We start from the raw sequence: 24,622 nt of genomic DNA, 5'->3' as shown, positions 1-24,622 counted from the left end.
AATAAGCTATCTTTGACTGAAGAAATATAGAAAAAATTTTGTACCATGCCAAAAAAACCCTTTCCAATTTAGTTCCAGATATTCACAACGGGAAAGGCCGAGCTGCATGGCCGGATGAAGAGCAAGATTCAGCAAACCAGATTAACCACAATATTGCTCTGGCTATTGCTGGGAATCAGTTTAATTTACGATCTTCTGGCTCTTCTATGCTTATGATGGTAAGGCTTTTTACGGTAATTTACAGGAATCCCTTCCTGGATAATGTTCCTATGATTTTATCTTGTGATGTTATTTACTGTCATTAACTCTGCTATCAAAACGTCTCTCATTCTCTGATTTGAGTTAGATTGGTAGTTATGTACGTTCTAAGTACAATTTATATTTTCCCAGTGGGAAAACTTCTTTTTCTACCTAAAACGAGGGTGGGCAACAGAGTGCCTCTGGAAGTTTTGAACTTCAGCTGCTGTTATCCCTGCCCAGTGTTAACTGTGGCCAGGGATTATGGATGCTATGGTTCAAACTATCTTGAAGACTCTATCATCTCTCCTAGATTAAGGGGATTAACTGCACATGATTCAGCAAACAAAATTAAAAGCATTAGTGTAAACGAATCTGGTAGTGGGATCAGTATTGGGAGGCCCCCGGTGCGCCTGGGATTGCCATTCTAGTAGCTGAAATGGCAATGCAGGTGCATCTGTGCGTGCCCATCATGTGCATGTGCTCCCCCCGCATGAGATTTTGCTTCCACGCATGCGCAGAAGGAAAGAAATCAGCAAAAATCGGCAAAATCTCAGGCGAGGATACTTGCATGAGAGAGATTTTGGAAATTTCCAGCCTTTCTTTGCTTCTGCGCATTCGTGGAAGGAAAATCTCATGCGGGCTGCGTGCACTGCCTGCCCACCCACGCTGGCCTCTGGGACCGAAAAGGTAAGTGCAGCCCATCACTGAATGGGATGTTTGAAATAGAGCTGCTTTCAGTTGACAAATGACATTAGCCGTATAGAAAACCCATCTGAAAGGATTCCTTACTGAGTTCCATTTAAGAGGGTATATCTTCATCTCAGGGGTCTAGGATATTTATCCATATCTGTTTCCTTATCCGTTTATCATAACTTCATGTTGGAAACCTTTCATTTCCTACTTGAATCAGTAGTCACTCAATTGAGAAGTTCAGTGACAAGTATCTGAAGGTTCAGGAGGGAAGTGTTTTTAATAGGAAAGTGAACACAAGAACAAGGGGACACAATCTGAAGTTAGTTGGGGGAAAGATCAAAAGCAATGTGAGAAAATATAATTTCACTGAAAGAGTAGTAGATCCTTGGAACAAACTTCCAGCAGACGTGGTTGGTAAATCCACAGTAACTGAATTTAAACATGCCTGGGATAAACATATATCCATTGTAAGATAAAATACAGGAAATAGTATAAGGGCAGACTAGATGGACCATGAGGTCTTTTTCTGCCGTCAGTCTTCTATGTTTCTATGTTTCTATGTTTCTAGTCAAATAAAGAACTGGCTTCTGCTCAGTAAAAACTTTGGATGGAGGGATCCTTGCTCACCATTTGAAATAATAATAATAGCAAGAATCATAGCAATACCAATAGTACTTAGACTTATATTCCTCTTCACAGTGCTTTACAGCCCTCTTTAAGCGATTTATCAAGTCAGCATATTGCCTCCAACTATTTGGGTCCTCGTTTTACCCACCTCGGAAGGATGGAAGGCTGAGTCAACCTTGAGCTGATGAGAATCAAAGGGCCAAACTGCAGTCAGCTGGCAGTCAGCAGAAATAGCCTGCAGTACTGCATTCTAACCACTGCACTACCACTAAAAATGTGCTAGGTTGTAAAAATATTGGGATTAGGATCAGGGGCGTCCAGGTTCCAGTCAGTTTCAACCATGAAAACCGAAAGGAACAGATTTTGAAGATTATGTAATCCAGTACAGTCTTATTCTAACTCACAGGATGATTGTTGTAGGGAAAAATTGGAAGAGCAAGTAAGTCTGTATGCTGTTTTGTGCTCGAAGAAAGTCAGGATATAAATGTAACTAGTAAAAAGTAATAATATTAAAAATGGATCTTGGCTGTTAATTAGAAAAGACATTCTAAGATGACCGTAACAATCTCTCACAATTTCAAGATGTGATGTTCTGATGTTTTGTTCCCGTGGCAAAATTTGCTATATTGGAATATATCGCTATATTCCGATACATTTTCTTTCTTGCTACTTTACCAGTTTTTCATGTCACCTCTTTCTAGTCCAGCAAACCATACAACATATTAAGTCCTGAGACAACCCGACATCTTTTGATCTGCTTCCTGTGGATCATGAAGAATGCCGACCAGAACCTTATTCAGAAATGGATTGCTGACCTTTCCTATCAGCAGCTGAACCGGATCTTGGATCTTCTTTTCATCTGCGTCTCAGGCTTTGAATACAAGGTAGAGGAAATTATGTCCAAAGTTGCAAAAGTTTATATTTTTAAATGGATGTTTACTGGCATCCTTGTGCCAAATTCTGAGTTGGGCTCTTAAAAGGCTTCAGTAACATGGTTGCTATTATTATTATTATGTCCTGAAGTATGTTTGCCTAGAGATGTAAATTTATTCCTCTGTTTGGCCAGGGCAAGCAAAGCTCAGACAAAGTCAGCACTCAGGCCCTCAAGAAATCACGAGACGCCAAAGCTCGTCTGGAAGAGGCGCTGCTGAGAGGAGAGGGGGCCAGGGGAGAAATGGTGAAACGGAGCAGGCTCCTTGCTGGTATGTCTTTGCTGTTGTTCTTTGGCGGTTTGTTTTGCTCATTGGAAGCACAAAGAAATGTTGCCTGCACCTCCCACAGTTTTCCGTAAGTAATGTAAATGAAGCCTCAAAACACAAACAGCATTTGCCATTGGTGATACTTGGCAGAGATGTGAATGAATTTGGGATGTGCTGTTATTGTTGGATATTACTACCAGTATCAGAATCAAAATCAAGACTCTTATTGGCAGCTGCTATAACTAGATATTCATTTCGTAAACTACTCAAGACTCATTTATACCACCAGGCATGGGGGAGTTGAGATAGCTCTTCCCCCTAGGCCATTACAAGTTATGCATAGTATGTTTGGCTTTATAATAGGGGTTTTTAGTTGTTTTTTATTATTGGATTGTACATGTTGTGTTTATTATTGTTGTTAGCCGCCCCGAGTCTGCGGAGAGGGGCGGCATACAAATCCAATAAATAATAATAATAATAATAATAATAATAATAATAATAATTATTATTATTATTATTATTATTATTATTATTATTATTATTATTTATTAAGTACCCTGCCTTTATTACTTTATAGATGCAGGTAGTCCGTGACTTATGACCACAATTAAGCCCAGAATTTCTGTTGCTTAGTGAGACAGCTGTTTTGCTCCATTCTATGACCTTTCTGCTTAAGTGAATCACTGCAGTTGCTAAGTTAGTAACAGGCAGTGAATGTTTTTAGGTGAATTTGACTTTCCCTTTGACTTGGCTTTTCAGAAGGTCACAAAAAGTAACCATCTGACCCTGGGATACTGCAAGTGTCATAAATATGAGCCAATTGCCAAGCATCTAAGGAGTCTACGGAGAGGGGAAGCATACAAATCTAATAAATAATAATAATAATAATAATAATAGTAATAATAATAATCTGAAGTGTGTGATTATGGGGATGCTGCAAGGGTCATAAAGGTGAAAAACAGTCATAAGTCATTTTTATTGCTGTTGTAACTTCAAACTGTCATTAAGTGAATAGTTATAGGTTGAGGACTAGCTGTAACTGAAGGTGGCCTTTTTGCCTCTCGGCCCCTCCAGGGGCCATATCCAAGGCAGTTAAATTTTTTATAGTCGACAAACTATATTCTCTATGTGTAACATATTTTGCTGATAATGAAAAGGAAGGGAGACTAGTATAGATTTATTTCAAGCTTATTAGAGGTCAGTAAGGGGCGTGCATAAGTGCACCAGCGTGCCTACTATCCCATGTCCTTATGTTTCTCTTTTAGTAGTGTTCTGTCGGGCTCTCTGGTAGACTCCTCCCAAAAATTCACAGGTACAAATTTCAGACACACACACGTTTGAAAATTCAAAACAATGTTCTTTATAAGGAAAATTCACTTAACCTAAGCCCTCTTTTGGTATAGCAAAGAGCACTCGTCTCCAAACAAACTGGTAATTTGTACAAGTCCCTTATCAGTTCTGTGATACTTAGCTTGCAGCTGGGAGGCAATTCACAGTCCTTCTTCTTTCACAAAGTGAAACACACTTTGCCCTGGTTTAGTTTCAAAGCAGGGGAAAATCAGCACACAAAAGGTCAAAGTCAGTAAAGCAGTCACAAAACACAACGATCAGATAATCCTCCACAATGGCCAAACCCACAGGCTGCTATTTATAGCAGCCTCACTAATTACCACAGCCCCACCCAACCACAGGTGGCCTCATTTTCTTTGATGATAATCTCTCAGTTGTTGTTGCCTATGCATCTCTCTCTGCATGCGTGGCTGTATCATTAACTCTTGTTCTGAATCCAAGGAGGAGCTAGATAATTGATCTCCTGAGCTGTCTGCCCCACTCTCCTCCTCCCTGTCACTCATGTCTTCTTGGTCAGAGGAGCCTTCATCAGCAGATTCCACCGGGGGCCAAACAGGCCTGCAGCATGTGGATGTCTCCCCCACATCCACAGTCCTTGGGGCAGGAGCTGGGCCAGAGCTAACCACAACACCTAGTATCATGTATATAAACATTTTTATATCTTTCTATAGTAAAATACATACTTGACTCAATAAATACACACACACATACATACATACATACATACATACATACATACATGCACACACACATACATACATTAGTTTGCAGACTATAGGCATTCCTAGTTTGTTGGATTTAAAGACGATTGTGAATGGTTTTTTAGGCTGCTTTTGAAAAATTGAGAAGGAAGATGGTAACACTGTAGAAGTACGTGAACCCCGGAGGGAAAATGCTGAATTTATACTGCTAACCTGGGATTGCCTTGGCATTTTATTTTTTTTCTAAGTTGAAAAAGCACTACTCACCAATCTTAATAAGATATACTATAAATGGTTATAAATACTAGATCTGTTGAATTGATTGATGTTTGTGCCTCTCATCCACCTTCTTTAAATCTATAAATTAACTCGGCCATTATTCAGTTTGTTCTTGATCTTCAGTTGTATAATACTGTATAACGTTTTTAGGTGCCAGTTCTGAATGTGCACTTAGTACAAAACACACGATGGACTCAAGCTAGTTGATATCTAGGAAGTTGTTTTCATTGTCAAAAAGAGGCTGCAGGTTGTTTTCACCTGGTAGCTTGCAGGTCTGATTCTGGTAGAAATCATATTCAGAGTTGTAACTCCTCACAAAGGATTTTTTGAGGGTCATGTGTGTCTGTTACAACCTCTCAACTTGTTTGAAGAAAAGCAGGATGGACCATGAATGACTCTTGCACCTCACTCACAGCTGGATTCTGACAGTCCTTCCTTTAGTCACATCTGTGTTTGTTTGTTTTTGCTTTATAATTGTCTTGATTCTGTGCCCAGTGCTTTGTATGTCTTGGGAACATATTGTTCCCATCTGTCACATTTTAATAATTTCATATCAAATCTACTCATTGGCTCTGTGGATAAAAAGATACATTTCCCCTGGCTGCAATCACGGTTGATGTAGCCTCTTGCAAAAGCTCCTATCGCCTGAGAAAAAGTTGGTGTTAAAGTTTCGGTGTGATTTGTGAATGTTGCCCTTTGCAGGGAATGATAGACTCCCAGGGTCGAATGAGAACTTACGATGGCGAAAAGAGCAGACACAGTGGCGGCAAGCAAGCGAAACGCAAGATAAGTGAGTAATTTAATGAATGTATATCACCTTTACCAGAACTGCTTCTTTCAAGGGCCATCTAGGTTCACTCCCTGTAACAAGGTAGGAAATTCTATCTTCAAAGCATCCCGAACAGATACATGTGTAGCTTTCTGTAAAACTCCATGGAAAGGGTTCTCTGAAAATCCCTTTGTTCTCCTGTCACCAGCAGCAAAAGATATCAGTACTTAAGGACGTTAGTTTTAAACACACCAGAATCCCTTAGGGTGATGCGCTAAATAAAATGGGAATTACTAGAGACTCCTGTTCAAATAAATACACAAATTTTTGTTCGCTTCTCTTGGAGTTTGCAAGAGCCAAGAACAAATAGATTGGAAAACATGGCTGTTTTATTTATTTTATTTATTTATTTTGTCCAATACACAATGAGGGTTTTAGTGGGTATATATCTATATACACATAGTAAAATACATGATGAAGGTTATAGAGGAGATACTCATAGTAAAATATATCTAAGAACGAATAGAAAAGAAGGTATAGTAATAGAACATATCAATGAAAGAATAGAAGAAGAGATATAGGAATAGAAGAAAGGTATAAGAGATATAGGAGAGCAATAGGACAGGGGACGGAAGGCACTCTAGTGCACTTGTACTGTGTCTCGCTTCATTTTCAGTAACATGTGGGTTTGGACCTTCCAACAAAGCCTAACCAGGAATGAAATTCAAAAAATTTTCCTACCAGTTCTGTGGGTGTAGCTTGGTGGGTATGGCAGGAGAAGGATACTGCAAAATCCCCATTCTTTTCCCACTCCTGGGGGAAGGATATTGCAAAATCCCCATTCCCACCCTACTGTGGGGCCAGCCAGCGATGCTATTTGTCAGTTCTCGGAACTATTCAAAATTTCCACTACCAGTTCTCCAAAACCTGTCAGAACCTGCTGAATTTCACCCCTGAGCCAAACTATATTTTACGGAGTTTCCCCCCCAGGTTCTTACAGCTGACAAAAAGGAAGTCATTTCTCCTTCCAGCTTGGAATCTTTGGTATAAAACAATAAACCAAATAAAATAGTCATTGAAGCCACATTCTTTTCTTTATTTTAACAGTGAAGCCCTGCAAATTGAGGTGTGAAACGTCTGTCCTAATAAGGACTATTTTACAGCCAAAATTTATAAAAGGAATGGAGGTCAAAATGTATTTGACTTCAGATTTATTTGAATTTTCTCACTGTATATAGCAAGTTATGAAACTCAGTGGTTCATTGCACAGATAAAGTAATTTAAACCATTCCTTGGAACTATAATATTAGTGACTTGGTGTTTTGGTAAAAATCATTTCGAGAAGATCTGGGCTGGGTTTTCATTTTATGTAGCAACTGTGCTTGCCAGGCATATTTATTTGTAGCAATAAAGATCATAGCTAAAAAGAAACCCACACTCTCATTCATGTGCAATGGAAGACAAGAACTGACAGGTAATACAGGAACTCTGCAGTATGTTTTCATTTAGTCTGTGTCCACCATGGTTCCATAAATACGTATTAGCATCATATTTGCATATTATTTATTAAATATAAATATTTACAGCCAATTCTTTGTGCATAATATCTTGCAGTAGGTTATTAGACTAGATTGCTTACTTGTTTCACTGTTGGAACCTTTTAAAAAAATAAGTTTTGTTTCAAGTAATTTTGTAAAAAGTGTTTCTGAATGTCAGTTTACATTTAGAGCATGATAAAGATACGTTAACTCTGATTAGTAGTCTTTTGGGTTGCAAGATTAAGTGCTTTTCATCAAAGTTTGAAGTACTAATTTCAAGTGGCTTCTATTCTTTTTATAAATTTTACTACCCCCTATCTGTAAAACTGGTCTTATAATCTAGTGAAAAATTGTAAGAAAAAATCCCATTATTTTAATCATTTGGTCCATGCAGATGGTAGTTAATTTCTATGTGATTGCTGTATATTTATTTTATTTATCTATTTATTACTATTTCATGTCACCCATCTCCCCTACAAGATGATTCTGGATGAGGGAGTCCTTTTACATCTTAAAAGGGGACTTTTAAAAAATATCTAAAATAATTGTTAGATAAAACTTGTATTTGTACAGTTATTCAGTGACAAGCACAAAGATAATAATGGTTGAATTATAACTCTCAGTGTAGCAAGTGCAACTTTCAGAGGATAGTTAAAAATGATAAGCTTTTTAGATGTTAGATATTTGAGGTAGAACAATGAAAGACATATTAGTGGCATTCTGGCCATTTTGATTTTATTTTATTTTTTTGTTTCAAACTCCTTTTAAAAATATAATTGAAAATGAAATAGAAGATGAAATAAACTTATTTAATTGGCACTATTCAGACACGGCATCAAAGCATAGTTTATGTTGATTTCCAAACAGCAGTTTAAATTTCTAAACTGGTATGCTAACAATGACTTAGGGAGTCAGTCTTATAAAACTTTAAACTGTGATTTTCATCGATGTACTTCTCTAATGAAAGATATTATTGTATTCATTGGTTTGTGAATGTTTAATAACATTTGTTGCTCTTACAGGACAAAAACTGAGATTGATCCAGAATCTCTGATTAGTGGAAACCTGGCTACAGAAGCTAATCTGATCATCTTAGATATGCAAGAGAATATCATCCAGGTGGGAAACTTTAAAAAGGCTGACAGCCAGAGAAATGAAGAGGAATTCAGTTATCATTGGATTGCACAATAACACTTTAAAACACATTTTACAGAAATAACTTCACCAACCAATGTTATTCTACAAATGCTAGGGAACAAAGCTAAATTGTTTTACAGTTCCCACACATTGTGGTGTAGAGTTTCTAATATTTTGAGATGTTGTGATAATACTTCAAGCACATTAGAATAAATCTAGTTTAGTGCACTTCAGTAACAGGGCGAGTTTTTATTTTATTATTGAAATCTTGGTGGCATTTATCCAATAAGACTCTGAAGTGTGAAGAGATGAGGCCCAACTGCATTATGCACAAATTGCTTAAAGTAGCCTACTCTTAAACTTTTGTTTTGGTTTTGTGAGGAGCTCAGTAATATATATTATAATTATTAGAAACTTCACAAAAGTTTCTCATAAATCCACCAAAGTTTTTAATACACCATATTGCTGTAGTGAATTGCCTTAATTAAAACATGTAGACATTTAAATTGTTTATAGAATCTCATATTTTATTCTCAGCAGCATAAATAGCATCAAAGAGAAAAGAGGATGAGAACCTATTGAGGCATAAACTTTGTTTACTAGATGTCTTACATACTTTTTTCCATTTAAAATTATTTTCACTGTCCCTCATCTTAAAAGACTTCAGGCGAGATCATAGCATGAAACAAATCCCGAAATAAAGTAAACTTCAAAACTGAAAAAAAAGGTGTCATTAACAGTTCTGCCTTATTCCTAAATGAAACCCCAAAGCATGTAGGATTGCAAGTCATGCTACAGTAAACAAGATTGGACCAAGATTGTGTGCCATAAAGCCCCTAAGAAATCTCCCTTTCCTTTCAACAGGCAACATTAGCTATGGATTGCAAGGTGAACATCTTTGGAGGTGTGTTGAAGGTCCTCATAAATTCTCTGAGCTATGATCAGAGCACAACCTACTTGACCCATTGTTTTGCAACTCTCCGAGCATTAATTGTCAAGGTAAGTGTTGGCTTTATTGTGTCTTCACATTTTTCTCTCTCTGTTTGGAAGTTCAGCTCCATTCCCACATAATGTTACATTGTAGTTGGAATGAAAAGGCCCTCAACTTGGCTTTTTGCAGAGAATAGGTCACACACATCATGAACAATTAAATCAGTGATTCTCAACCTGGGTTGAATGACTATTTCACAGGGGTCGCCTAAGACCATGGGAAAAGACAAATTTTCCATGGTGTTAGGAATTAAAGCTTCTATTCTGGCGCCTTGGGACATATTTTTACAATCTGACCGATCAATTTGAAATTATGGATATAAAGATGAATATGATCAATGAAAATAAAGTGAAAGAACTGATGGGAAGATGGGACAGGGCTAGTGGTTATGTGGTTAGTAGAATTTGAGACCAAGGTATAAAGAATAAACTGGAATCACTCTATAATTTGTAAAAATTGTAATGTTCTTGGTTTAAAATTATATATTAAAAAAATACATCCTCATTTTGGTGGAGGGGTCTGATTGAATGATGGTGGTGGAAGCACGCATTACTGTACACTTCTTTATATAGTGTGTATCTGTCATTATTAAAAATTAATAAAAAATTATTTTTTAAAAAAATCCGACAAATCAGGCATTTAGAGTGGGGTTGTCCCTCTGACCTTCCTGGCAATCAGCTTAAATCTCTGTTGGGAGAATTGGTGCTAATCTTATGGTTGGTGGTCACCACAACATGAGGAACTGTATTAAGGGGCCCCGGCATTAGAAAGGTTGAGAAAACCACTGAATTAAGTGGAATTGAAGATAGGGAAGAAACATGTTTTCTAAAGTGGCTTCATGTAAATCACCACTGGTTTCTAACTGCAGTTTAGTTGACATGTATAAGAGACATATTATGTATTGTTCGTATTATTACAGTAACATTTTTACTCTGCTGTTCACTGCATAAATACTGCCAATTCTATTATATGTACTTAGTGGGGGGGGGAAGTGCCTACCCACAGGACTATAATCTAAATGTTATGCCACAGAAAAGATGGGGGATGCAGAAATAAGAGCAAAAATATAGTTCACATTATGATTTTTAAATGCTAAGTCTTAACTAATGAACAGTGGGGCATCTTTTCAAGGAGAGGAAAAAAACCCAATCTCTCATTGATTGTTCCTCTCCTTTTCATATCTCCCCCTGCTGCAACTCGACTTCCTGGCTCCAATCCTTCCCCGCAGGGAGGCGGAACCAATGAAGATGTTCCGCCCCAGACGCCTGATGGACCCAGAGGGCTTTCAGACGGCGCTTGGGGTTATTCCAGAGGCACTCATCCACAGTTCGGCGGAGTCTCTTGCGGAGGCCTGGAATACGGTTGCTGCGGAGGCTCTTGACCGGATTGCGCCTTTGCGACCTCTCCGTGGCGCTAGACCCCGTAGAGCCCCATGGTTCAACGAGGAGCTCCGGGAGTTGAAACGCCAAAAGAGACGTCTAGAGAAGCGATGGAGGAAGAGTAGGTCTGAATCTGATCGAACACTTGTAAGAGCTTTTATTAAGACTTACAAAGTGGCGCTCAAGGCGGCAAGATGCGCGTACCATGCCGCCTTGATTGCATCAGCAGAATCACGCCCGGCCGCTCTGTTTAGGGTGACCCGCTCCCTTCTTAACCAGGGGGAAGTTGGGGAGCCCTTGCAGAGTAGTGCCGAGGATTTTAACACGTTTTTCGCTGATAAAGTCGCTCAGATCCGGGTCGACCTCGACTCCAATTGTAAAACAGAGTCGACTGACAACGAGTCAGTCGAGGTGACTGGGGCACGTACTTGTCCACCTGTCTGGGAAGAGTTTGATCTGGTGACACCTGATGAAGTGGACAAGGCCATTGGAGCTGTGAGTTCCGCCACCTGTCTACTGGATCCGTGTCCCTCCTGGTTGGTCTCGGCCAGCAGGGAGGTAACACGGAGCTGGGCCCAGGAGATTACCAACGCTTCCTTGGGGAGGGGAGTTTTTCCATCACTCTATAAAGAAGCGCTCGTGCGCCTCCTCCTCAAGAAGCCCTCCCTGGACCCAGCCGAACTTAACAACTATCGTCCAGTCTCCAACCTTCCCTTTATGGGGAAGGTTGTCGAGAAGGTGGTGGCGCTCCAGCTCCAATGGTCCTTGGAAGAAGCTGATTATCTAGGTCCCCAGCAGTCGGGTTTCAGGCCCGGTTACAGCACGGAAACCACTTTGGTCGCGTTGATGGATGATCTCTGGCGGGCCCGGGACAGGGGTTTATCCTCTGTCCTGGTGCTCCTCGATCTCTCAGCGGCTTTCGATACCATCGACCATGGTATCCTTCTGCACTGGTTGGAGGGGCTGGGGGTGGGAGGCACTGTTCTTCAGTGGTTCTCCCCCTACCTCTCTGGCCGGTCGCAGTCGGTGTTAGTGGGGGGTCAGAAGTCGGCTCCGAGGTCTCTCTCTTGTGGGGTGCCTCAGGGGTCGGTCCTCTCCCCCTTGCTATTTAACATCTACATGAAACCGCTGGGTGAGATCATCCAAGGACATGGGGTGAGGTATCATCAATATGCCGATGATACCCAGCTTTACATCTCCACCCCATGCCCAGTCAACGAAGGGGTGGAAGTGATGTGCCGGTGCCTGGAGGCTGTTGGGACCTGGATGGGTGTCAACAGACTCAAGCTCAACCCGGATAAGACGGAGTGGCTGTGGGTTTTGCCTCCCAAGGACAATTCCATCTGTCCTTCCATTACCCTGGGGGGGGGAATTACTGACCCCCTCAGAGAGGGTCCGCAACTTGGGCATCCTCCTCGATCCACAGCTCACATTAGAAAACCATCTTTCAGCTGTGGCGAGGGGGGCGTTTGCCCAGGTTCGCCTGGTGCACCAGTTGCGGCCCTATCTGGACCGGGACTCATTGCTCACAGTCACTCATGCCCTCATCACCTCGAGATTCGACTACTGTAATGCTCTCTACATGGGGCTACCTTTGAAAAGTGTTTGGAAACTTCAGATCGTGCAGAATGCAGCTGCGACAGCAGTCATGGGCTTACCTAGGTACGCCCATTTTTCACCATCACTCCGCAGTCTGCATTGGCTGCCGATCAATTTCCGGTCACAATTCAAAGTGTTGGTTATGACCTTTAAAGCCCGTCATGGCATCGGACCAGAATATCTCCGAGACCGCCTCCTGCCGCACGAATCCCAGCGACCGATTAGGTCCCACAGAGTGGGCCTTCTCCGGGTCCCGTCAACTAAACAATGTCGGTTGGCGGGCCCCAGGGGAAGAGCCTTCTCTGTGGCGGCCCCGGCTCTCTGGAACCAACTCCCCCCGGAGATTAGAACTGCCCCTACTCTCCCTGCCTTCCGTAAAGTTCTTAAAACCCACCTTTGTCGTCAGGCATGGGGGAACTGAAACACCTCCCCCGGCCACGTACAATTTATGTATGGTATGTTTGTGTGTGTGTTTGTTAATATAGTGGGGTTCTTTTTAAACTATTTTAAATATTTAAATTCATTGAAGCTATTTGGATTTGTACGATTGTTTATATTTCTGTTGTGAGCCGCCCTGAGTTCACGGAGAGGGGCGGCATACAAATCTAAATAATAAAATAAATAAATAAATACTGCTTCAGCTGGATTTTCATTGCATAAGAAAGTTATAAAGGTCAAGAAGCAAAAAAGAAATCCCAAAGTGATATAGAAAAGGCCGATCAAGATTGTCATGGGAATAGAGCAGATTTACACTTGGAGGTTTTCAGTTTAAAAAGGCATGTTACGATATGATATGGCATTTCTCTCTGTCATAGCCCCAGGATTCAGAGTCAGTCATTGAAGCTGAGTGGTCCAGGGCAGACATCCATAAGCACCTCTTCATACTGCATGTAGTTTAAACAGTTTGTCATTGCAAGAATTGTTGGTGGCCACCAGCCTACATGGCTTTGAAAGAGAATAAGGCACCTATGACACACCAAGTGTGTTAGTCAGGGTGTCTACATGTTATCTCTAGGACTAAAAGCAGCATGTCTCAATATATTAGCTACTGAAGAATAACAGGAAGCAATAGAAGTCTATGATTCTCCTGCTCTATGCTTAGCCATTAAAGATAACAGAACGTCAGACTAGATTGGTATCTGCTGAATCATGGAATTGTAAAAATGGAAGCAACCAGAAGGATTATGTAACACAGCCCACTGCAATGGGCAAGATAACAGTTAAACTGGTCATAAGAAGGGTCATAATAATAATAATAATAATAATAATAATAATAATAATAATAATAATAATAATAATAGCCACCGCCACATCTCGCAGTCCCAGATGCTTGGGAAGCACCTGACTGGTGATGAAATACGAAATCCAGCACAGTGATCTTGTTTGCTGCATTGTATTGTTGAAACAATAACAACAGAGTTGGAAGGAACCTTGGAGGTCTTCTAGTCCAACCCCCTGCTTAGGCAGGAAACCTTACCCTACTTCAGACAGATGGTTATCCAACATTGTCTTAAAAACCTGCAACAGTTCTTTGTATTGTCATTGATTGGTCCAACTGAAGAGCCCAATGCTGTTGAGTTTGACATCTTTTCTCCTGCAGTTTGGAGAGTGGCTCTTTGAAGAAGAAGTGGAGCAATGTGCTGATCTCTGCCAGAAAGTCCTGCAGCACTGCAGTAGCAGCATTGACACTACTCGCGTTCAAGCTTGCGCCACACTTTACTTCTTGATGAGATACAGCTTCAGCTCCAGCAGTGTAAGACTAGAGATGGTGCTCTTTTTTCTATTTGTGGCCTGGATCACACTTTGTGTTTCCACCTCCCTTACGTTTTATAGAATAATTAACATCTGTTTCTCCTCCGTTGGTTCTTTTTTAATGGTTCAGACACCAAATGTTATTATTTGCTATTTGCAAAGGGGTTCACTTTCAGTTGCAAAAGGCCTGTCTGTATTCCATGGAATGATTTGGGGGATTTGGAAAAATTGGTAGTGCACAGGATGAAAATCATCTTTTTACTAATTCTTTTTATACCTCTGAAATTGTAACCCTGTAACTCTGAAATTCTTTAGAATGATGGCATATTTAGAATAATCATGTAAACAATCAAGGATTACTTGATTTCAAATTTATAACTAGAATAGAAAGAAATAATAGCATGAGTTGGATTTTTGAATATCGTACATTTCAATGTTTAATTGTATCTCAACCTCATTATTTCAACTTGAACTTAGAATAACTTAAGGAAATGCCATTATGCAAAATACACAAAGCATAACATCCATAGAGTTTGGTTCTGTTGTTGTTTTCAATAGGGTTGTCTCAGAAATAAAGATTCTGTCTCATTCACTCAAGAGGAAATTCTAAGAAATTCTATGTATAGGAGCTAGAAAGTTGTGAATGTTTTAAATCTCATGCACAGGAACTTACTGCTAATGAAAAAAATCTGTGCCCCTGCTTTGCACAATCAATGATTTGTTCTTCTCTTTTATAAAAGAACTTTGCAAGAGTGAAAATGCAAGTAACCATGTCTTTGGCATCTCTGGTCGGTAAGACTTCAGAATTTAATGAAGAATATCTCAGAAGGTCATTACGGACCATTTTGGCATATGCAGAGGAAGATTTAGAAATGCAATCAACTTTGTTCCCAGGACAGGTAAGGCATTTTGTGGCCTTTAATTCTTTTGCATTGATTTACACCTTCCATACTTAGGTAAATTTATTGGGCAAAACCCATATTGCTTACTCATAGGTAAAAACAGCAGCAAAGGTACTTACTTCAGCAATCAAAGCTATATCTAATCTCACCAATAATTTTAGTAAAGCTTCAGGAAAATACAATGTGATTATGTATTGCTAGTTCCTGGTGCTCTTTTTTCTTGTTATTGCTCAAAGCAAGGAAGAACCATCTAACCCAGACCCGGGCAAGGGGCGGCCCGTGGGCTGCATCTGATCCACCCGCTGTCTGTGACTGGCCCGCCTGCTATCTGTGATCGGTCCATGGAGGTCGGGGTCGCTCCAGTGCTAGGATGAAAGAGCTCACCGTGTCTGCCGGGACTCCTCCGGTTACTGCTTTCCTGATGAATCATGAGAAAGAAGGAATCGGAGGAGTCCCGGCAGACATGGTGAGCTCTTTCATTCTCGCACTGGAGCAGACTCCGACCTCCTACTGAGAGTGGCTGAGCACAGAAACCACACAAACACTCCAGCGCAGTGACTATGTTGCACCGTGTTGCCATAAAGCAAACAATTAGGGGTCTGTAGAGTGGGTCTGGGTGTTTAGGTCAGGCCAGGGTCTGGGTCTTTACAGTATTGGGTAGAACTGAGTTAATTATATTAGTCCTGCCCTCTAAAACTATCCCAATTTCTCATGCGGCCCCATGGCAAAATTAATTGCCCACCCCTGATCTAACTTCTACAAAACTGTTCTTTGAAAGTTACCCTAGAGCAGGAATGTCAAACCTCGGCAACTTTAAGACTTTTGAACTTCAACTCCCAGAATTCCCCCATAGCTGGATGGGAAGTTCTGGGAGTTAAAATCCAGATGTCTTAGAATTGTTAAGGTTGGGAAACTCTTGCTCTAGAGCAGTGATAGCGAACATTTTTTTCCTTGGGTGCCGAAAGTGCGTGTGCTATCGTGTGCTATCATGCATGCGCAAATGCCCACACTCATAATTCAATGCCTGGAGATGGCGAAAATGGCCTACCTCCTCACCCCCATGAGGCTCCCTGGAGGTCTGAAACAACCATTTCCCAAACTCTGGTGGGCCTGTTTTTCCCCCTCCCTAGGCTCCAGAGGCAGAAATGCCTTTCCCCACCCATCCAAAGACTCTCCGGAAGCCAAAAATGCCCTCCCAGAGCCTCTGTGAGAGCTGAAAATTAGCTGGCCAGCACGCATATGCACTTTGGAGCTGAGCTAGGGTAACGGCTCACATGCCAGCAGATATAGCTCTGTGTGCCACCTGGGGCACCCATGCCATAGGTTCACCATCACTGCCCTAGAGGGAGTATGAAGTAATTGGTAATAGAAAATGGTGGGGGAAAAAGAAATCAGAAGACTGCTGTATTTAGTTAAGGAACAGTAGGCATGAATAGTACTATTCCAAAAATAGTGCTATTGATGCCTGAATGACATTTAAAAGAACTAGAGGAATAAAACAGTAGGAAGTAGGAAACTATTATTAATGGAAAAAATCTTGATCTGATTCCCAGTTTGGCAACCAGCAAGAATACAAAAGCTGAGTCCTCAGGCAAAGGATGAATTCCTATCATGATTGGTTATGGTGAAATATTCTAATTCAAATAAGATTACTTACCGTAGATCTGGAAGTGAAATGCTGCTAATTGTGCTCACTTTGCAATGCCTCAAGGAACGTTGCTACATGATACAATAAGAAAGAAATGTAATATTTTGGAAGTTATATGATGCCAATTGTGTTGGGTGTCGTTGAAAAACTGAGTAGGAAGTCCCATTTTCAATATTCTTCATTGTAGGGTGGGGTTACCATTTCCTTATCAGTGACTGTTTTTTGAAATGTTTGTGGGGGGAAACTGAACATTTGTTTGAATTTATTTAGGTGGAAGAATTGTTGCATAATCTGAATTGCATATTATCAGACACAGTAAAAATGCGACAGTTTCAAGAAGACCCAGAGATGCTTATGGATCTTATGTACAGGTTGAAAACTCTAGCATTTTTCTACCATTTAGATCACTTACAGTTTAGATTGTAGTTTAGAGACTTTTGATGTCTTGTTTTGAATATCTATTCTTCTGAATAAGTTATTGAATCTTCCTTGGAGAAGATTCTTATTACTAAGTTTTCAATCTAGGATTACATTAATTTTGTAAATTCCTTTTACCGGTATATATATTCGACAAAAATAAATTAATTCTATAGCATTGTTTCTCATAAAAATTACAACTGACCTACTTGGGGTACTAATGATCCAGATTTGAATGGCCCTCCCCCACATTCATGTGACTACACTTCAGGTGCTCAACAACCAGGCTTCATTTACAGTAATTTGCAGCATCCTGTGGTCATATGATCAGATTTTTAAATGATTTTGTCAAAAAGCTGTCTTTACTGTACTTCCATTTCTCGGCAAAAAGCAATCCATGGTGCAATATGGGTGTACTTAACCACCCTGGCATTCACTTAACCATCACCACAAAGAAAGGTTGTAAAATCAGGGTGACCCAATTTACAATCCTCACAAGTTATGCCGGTGATGGGCAGGCTCCATTATGATGCTAATTTGAGGATTATCTGATAATTTGAGGATTATTCTCTTTTAGCAACATGATAGAAAGACTCATTTAAATTACTTTTGGAATTTAGACTATTGATAAATGTGTCATTACAAAACTCTACAAGGGCTCATTAGAAATGTGTTACAAAACATAAGGAAAGAGATACAGTGGTACCCTTACCTAAGAACTCCTCTACTTACGAACTTTACTAGATAAGAACAGGGTCCAGGTGTTCAAGATTTTTTTGCCTCTTCTCAAGAACCATTTTCCACTTACAATCCCGAGCCTCCGAAACTGTAACTGGAAAAGGGAAGGAGAAGCCTCCGTGGGGCCTCTCTAGGAATCTCCTGGGAGGAAACAGGGCTGGAAAAGGCAGGGAGAAGCCTCCATGGGGCCTACCTAGGAATCTTCTGGGAGGAAACAGGGCCTCCATCCTCCCTGCGGTTTCTCCAGTCACACACATTATTTGCTTTTACATTGATTCTTATTGCTTCTTTTTACAAACTTTTGTACTTAAGAACCTGGTCACAGAATGAATTAAGTTCATAAATAGAGGTACCACTGTATTTATGATGCAGTTCTGGCGTAACCCTCTTGTTAGTAGTAAAAGAGATTGAGAAAATCTATGGAATATTATTATTTTGTAATTACTTGCCATTTTCAAGCCAGATGCTATGCTTCAGGATCAAATAATATGATATTGTTCATCATTCAACCAAAAAGCCAAACAAAACTTTCTTTTTACCATGTTATTTTCTTAGAATTGCCAAAGGGTATCAGACTTCGCCTGACTTAAGGCTTACCTGGCTTCAGAACATGGCAGAGAAGCACACCAAGAAGAAGTGCTACACAGAGGCTGCCATGTGCCTCATTCATGCTGCTGCTCTTGTGGCAGAATATTTGAGCATGTTAGAGGACCATAGCTATTTGCCAGTTGGAAGCGTCACTTTCCAGGTAGGAGCAAATTACTCCATTTCACACAAGTCATTTTCTGGGTAACCAGGGTAATGTCCTGGATTAGGTTAGATTGATCCCACAAATATTTTCTTTCTTTATTTTCTTTATTTGTTTTGTCAAGTTTTATTTATTTGTTTCTTGACAAATCTATATTTTCTTTCATGTACACTGAGAGCATATGCACCAAGACAAATTCCTTGTGTGTCCAATCACACTTGGCCAATAAAGAATTCTATTCTATTCTACGTATTGCTAGTATACAAGATATAACGATGTTTATATACATGATACTAGAAAGAGAGAAACATTAGGACAGAGGACGGAAGCCACGCTGGTACACTTATGCACGCTTCTTGGATAGTCTAAGGGTAAAGTTTTGAGGGTTAGGTGATGATACTAGAGAGTCAGGTAGTGAGTTCCATGCATCAACTACTCGGTTACTAAAGTTGTATTTCCTGCAGTCGAGTTTGGAGCGGTTTACTTTAAATTTGTATCTGTTGTGCGCTCATGTATTGTTGTGGTTGAAGCTGAAGTAGTCCTTGACAGGAAGAACGTTGTAGCAGATGGTTTTATGGGCTATGCTTAGGTGGTAGTTCTAAGCTTTCTAAACTTAGTATTGTAAGTCCAGTTGCATAGGGCATTCTGTTGCGAGTGGAGGAGTGGAGGGCTCTTCTAGTAAAGTATCTCTGGACATTTTCTAGAGTGTTTATGTCCGAAATGCAATGTGGGTTCCAGACAGATGAGCTGAATTCAAGGATTGGTCTGGTGAAAGTTTTGTATGCTCTGGTTAGTAATGTGAGATTACAGGAGCAGAAGCTATGTAGGATTAGGTTAACAACTCTTGAAGCCTTTTTGGCAATGTTACAGTGAGATTTAGCAGTTAGATCATTTGATATGAGTATTCCAAGGTCTTTTACGGAGTCAGGGTTGTATGTAAGGTCTTGTTTGTTCAGTTTGTATTTGGTGTTCTGATTCTTTTTGCCAATGTGTAGGACATAGCATTTTTTGGTTGACATTTGGATACTAATCTAATCTACTAAAACTAATTACTAATACTAATTATTATTTTATATTTTTTATTTTTAATAGTTTATTAATTTATTAAGAAAAAAAGAGAGGGGAATGGGGATACAGAAAAGTAAAAGGGATACAGAATAATAGACATGTTTCAGCGTAAGATATATAACTTATTATGTATCAATTCCGAACATTTGACTGTGCATATTCATGTTATATTTGATATTTAAAGTTGTATGTTTTCGTATCTATAGGTTGATTTAGAAATAAAGTATTATGGTTATTAAGAGGTAGGTAAGATGGGATGAGGTTTGGGTGGGGAAAGGGTAGGGGGTAATACCTGCAGTATATTTTAATGACATGTTATTTGATTATACTGTTATGACGGTGGATGTGTATATTGAGGGATAGTTGTGGGCAGTCTTCCCTCTAATTTTTTTGGGGGGTGGGCGGAAAAGTATAGTGTCTGAGCGGCAGTCCCTTTGGGACTGGGCGGCACAGAAATAATAAATAAATAAACAAACAAAAAAACAAACAAAAAAACAAAACAAAACAAAACAAAACAAACAAACAAATAAAAAACCCACCCTGTTTTGCCTCAGAGAATTTCAAAATAAAATACTGTACTGTGTGTCTATAACAGTGAGCTCATAATAGGGCAACTCTATCAATATCAAAATGCCACTTAAATAGTTGAGCTAGTTTCAAACTAGATTTTGATTTTCTTTCTCTCTTCCTTACTCCCATTCTTTTTTTCCCTCTTTTCCTTCCTCTCTTTTTTCTATCTCTTTCTCTCTCTTCCTCTCTCCCTCTCTCTCTCCTTCCCTCTCACTCTTTCCCTCTCGGCTTCTGGGCAGGTTTGGAAAACTCTGAGTTGATGATGATTTTTAAGTGAGCAATTGCTCACTGCTCAGCTTAGAGGGAACTATGGTTGTGGGTTACGTTGTTAGTAAATTATAGATAGGTATCAGGGGAATTAAACTCAGACAGAACATATAGTTTGCGTTTGGTCGATGTTTTTGTTGTATATGTTTTTCCTTTGGTGTGGAATGAAAGGTTTTCAGTTGAACACGAGTAGTATCAATATTAATTATTAATACTAATCTAATACTAAGCACATTCACTGAAGCTTAGCAGGGGTGGCAGGATAAAAACCAGTAGTGAAAGCAGAGTATAGAAATAAAGCAGAGAGAAACAGAGCCTACTTCTCATTATTGGTACTGCATGAATCTTTCTAGGCAGATAAGAAGCTTGTAAGATTTAAATTCTTTCTACGTACTCAACATAACTGCACACTACATATTCAGTATAATTAGTTTAGAAATCCAAAAGCTTATTGTTCTGTCCTACTACATAGCGCTATGCCACATACCCTACCAAAAAAACAGGCAAGGTATTAATTTAAGTTACCTAATTTAGAGTAGGGAGCCAGTTTGCTGCAATGGTTAAGGCATCAGGCTAGAAACCAGGAGACCATAAATTTTAGTCCTGCCTTGGATTAGAAGCCAGTTGGGTAACACTGGACCAGTCTCTTCCTCTTGGCACTAGGAAGGAGGCAAGCATTTCTGAAAAACCTTGCCAAGAAAACAGAAAGGATTTGTCCAGGCAGTCTCTGAGAATTGGACGCGAACAGGAAAAAGTTAAGAGTGAGTCCTAACATATTCACTCTTTGTTAGGTGTGAATCTTAACGAAGCAGAATGCAAATCAGGAAGAGCATGCTACAGAACCAGTGGACTTGTGAAAAGAAAGCACTACACAGGCATTTGTAAAATTATGTTACCCTATTTATCCTATGTTACTATTTATTATAGGGTCATTCTTTGTCAAGTGGACCAGTTGTCCACTTGACTGATTTTTGCAGCCTTATTTGAAAAGAAACCATCACAAAAACAACATACATGATAGAAGAAAATGTGCTCTTTCTAATGAAATAAAAATGAAGATGATTGAAGGTAAGAAAGCAGAGAGCTCTGTTTCATCACCTTCAATCATCTTTATTAGAAAGAGGACATATATGTTGTTTTTGTGATGGTTTCTTTTCAAATAAGGCTTCAATTTCACCTGGTCCACTTCACAAAGAATAACCCTCTGGGTGGAGATTTTGTCCCTTGTCCAACGTTGAAGCTATAGAGAATATAAATGTGCATATCCAAGGCCCATGCATTCCAAGTCTCACAAACCTAAACTCTCTTGTGTTCATTGCTTTCCATCCTCACCTTAAGTTCAATATTCTTTTTAGTGTGTTGTAGTGTTCCCTATGCAATGAAACATGCTCTTTGGTTTCCAAAGCCATCCTGAATGCTTTAAAATTGGCACATGCCAATCATGTTAAACATGCATTTCTATGTACATGTTTCAAATAGAATTCTGAAACTATAGCATGTTATATAGCAGATAAATTAATAAGCAAATCATTATAGATAGGATATTTAATTGCAAAAGTTCCTCCCCTTAACACAAAGTCCAGTTAAAATAAATGACTTATTTCAGAAATAAGACTGTTGGTAGGCAAACTATATTTTCCTATACAAACTGAAAATGAGCATCCAGATATATTACTGTTTGAGTTATGAGAGATGAAAAAATAAATTGAATATCTGTTGGTAAATTTGGGTGGTTTTTTCCTTTTTGCCAGATTATATTTTAATATAAAACAAAAAGGAAATGGAATAAAGAAAGATTTCCAATAGATCATAGATATAATTCTTTATTGGTCAAGGAATTTGTCTTTGGTGCATATGCTGTCAGTATACATAAAATAAAATATATATTTGTCAAGAATCATGAGATACAACACTTAATGATTGTCATAGGGTACAAATAAGCAATCAGGAAACAATCAATGTTAATATAAAGCATAAGAATACAAGCAACAAGTTACAGTCATACAGTCATAAGTGGGAGGAGATGGGGGATAGGAATGATGAGAAGACTAATAGAAATGCAGCCTTCATGAATAGTTTGACAGTGTTGAGGGAATTATTTGTTTAACAGAGTGATGGCATCAGGGAAAAAACTCTTCTTGTGTCTTGTCGTCTTGGTGTGCAGTGCTCTATAGCGACGTTTTGAAGGAAGGAGTAGAATACAATATCTAGAGTTGTTTGTTCTCTAACTTCTTGTTCTCCTTTTCAGAATATTTCCTCCAATGTCCTAGAAGAGTCTGCTGTTTCAGATGATATTCTGTCTCCAGATGAAGATGGTGTTTGCTCAGGAAGATATTTCTCAGAGCACGGGTTGGTGGGACTGTTGGAAAATGCTGCTGAGCTTTTCAACACTGTGAGTTAGGGTTAGGATACACCGTCTTTAATTCATTTGTTTATTTATGTATGTCTTTAATTGCATTTACACGCTGCTGCAACTCTAGACGGCTTACATCTCTAAAAGTACGAACAAAAAAATGAAAGTAAAAGTGTTCTGCCAGAGTGTCCCAACCTCCCGTAATTACAGGGTAATTAGTCCAGAAAGACACAAACCACACCATAGAAGGAAAACCAAAAGTCTTTATCAACAGAAAAACAGAAACAGCTCCCTTTTAAAATGTCAAAGGGATTTTCTGGTACACACAAGGCACAGGTTAAATGCAATCCAATTTCTCACCCAATAACTGGGACATTGAGTCCAATTCTAAAGTCCAGAAAGTCCACACACAGTCTTGAACAGGGAAACAGCAAAAACCACGATCTTGACAAAACTATGAATCAGATAAACTGCCACGACGCTAAACCAGCACGCTGTTCTTTTATCTGTAGCACTAATTACAGCAGTCCCACCCAACCACAGGTGGCCTCACTTATCTCCTGTAATAATCCTTCAGTTGTTCTCTCCTATGCATCACTCTACGCATGCATGGATCTGTCATAAGTTCTTGTTCAGAATCCAGGGATGATAAGGATGATTGATCTCCTCCTGGGTTGTCTGCCAAACTCCCCCCTTCCCTGCTACTCACGCTTCCTTCATCAGAGGAGCCTTCATCAGGAGATTCTATCGGGAGCAAAACAGACCTGTGGCATGTGGATGTTTTCCCCACCTCCACCTCCACACTCCTTGGGGCAGGAGACTGGTTTAGTCACTTGTGAAGACAATTTTATTTCAGTACCCCTTTGTAGTTAAGTAATATAGTTCCACGGCATATCATTTTAGTTCAAGCTATAGCAGATCCAATATCAAAAATATTTTGTCTGAATTGAGTGCAGCCTTAATGAGACCTTACCCATTAGCAGTGGTCCGATTTATATAGTGCATTAAGCCGTGGTGCACTTTGGTTAGTTTCGTTTGGCACAGGGTGCAAACACAAGGTTTGTAGGTATGTGAGCCTTGTCACTATGGCTTCACTGGGGAGAACGGTATACAACTGAGCAAACATTTCTTAGTCAGGTAGGATGCTCTAAATGTGGTAATTTTCTGATGAATGACTGAAAGTCTTAAAAATATGTTTCTTCTTTCCACCAAGGGAGGACTGTATGAAATTGTCAATGAGGTCTACAAGCTTGTCATCCCCATTTTGGAAACAAATCGAGACTTTAGGAAGCTCTCTGCTGTTCACAGTAAACTCCAAAAGGCCTTTGAGAGCATAATAAATAAGGTACTTTTTCTGTTGTTGGGCTACAGTATCTTAGGAAGATAAGCATATTTGCAATACAGGTAGTGCTTGGCTTATAATCATTCATTCAGTGACCATTCAAAGTTTCAACAGCACTAAAAAGAGTGACAGTTTTTCACACTTATGACTGTTCTGTCGGGCTCTCTGGTAGAATCCTCCCAAAAATTCACAGGTACAAATTGCAGACACACACACGTTTGAAAATTCAAAACAATGTTCTTTATAATGAAAATTCACTTAAACCAAGCCCTCTTTTGGTATAGCAAAGAGCACTCGTCTCCAAACAAACTGGTA

General features: G+C 39.6%; 1 protein-coding gene across 1 annotated transcript in view; it reads left to right on the top strand.

The window, feature by feature from the left end:
- The window catches only part of DOCK8 (dedicator of cytokinesis 8), a 124,196-nt gene that overhangs the window by 89,123 nt on the left and 10,451 nt on the right, over positions 1-24,622 (top strand). The window contains exons 30-41 of the mRNA XM_070742627.1: positions 73-218; positions 2,262-2,444; positions 2,627-2,762; positions 5,792-5,879; positions 8,419-8,515; positions 9,398-9,532; positions 14,103-14,255; positions 14,995-15,153; positions 17,075-17,175; positions 18,515-18,707; positions 22,861-23,004; positions 24,179-24,310. Of these exons, the coding sequence (XP_070598728.1) occupies positions 73-218; positions 2,262-2,444; positions 2,627-2,762; positions 5,792-5,879; positions 8,419-8,515; positions 9,398-9,532; positions 14,103-14,255; positions 14,995-15,153; positions 17,075-17,175; positions 18,515-18,707; positions 22,861-23,004; positions 24,179-24,310 (1,667 nt within the window). The remainder of the gene's footprint in view (positions 1-72; positions 219-2,261; positions 2,445-2,626; positions 2,763-5,791; positions 5,880-8,418; positions 8,516-9,397; positions 9,533-14,102; positions 14,256-14,994; positions 15,154-17,074; positions 17,176-18,514; positions 18,708-22,860; positions 23,005-24,178; positions 24,311-24,622) is intronic.

Source organism: Erythrolamprus reginae, chromosome 2 (genome assembly GCF_031021105.1).
Source record: "Erythrolamprus reginae isolate rEryReg1 chromosome 2, rEryReg1.hap1, whole genome shotgun sequence".
NCBI classification, from domain to species: Eukaryota; Metazoa; Chordata; class Lepidosauria; order Squamata; family Dipsadidae; genus Erythrolamprus; species Erythrolamprus reginae.
Note: the sequence above shows the minus strand (reverse complement) of the source record. Positions and strands in the feature narration are given on the sequence as shown.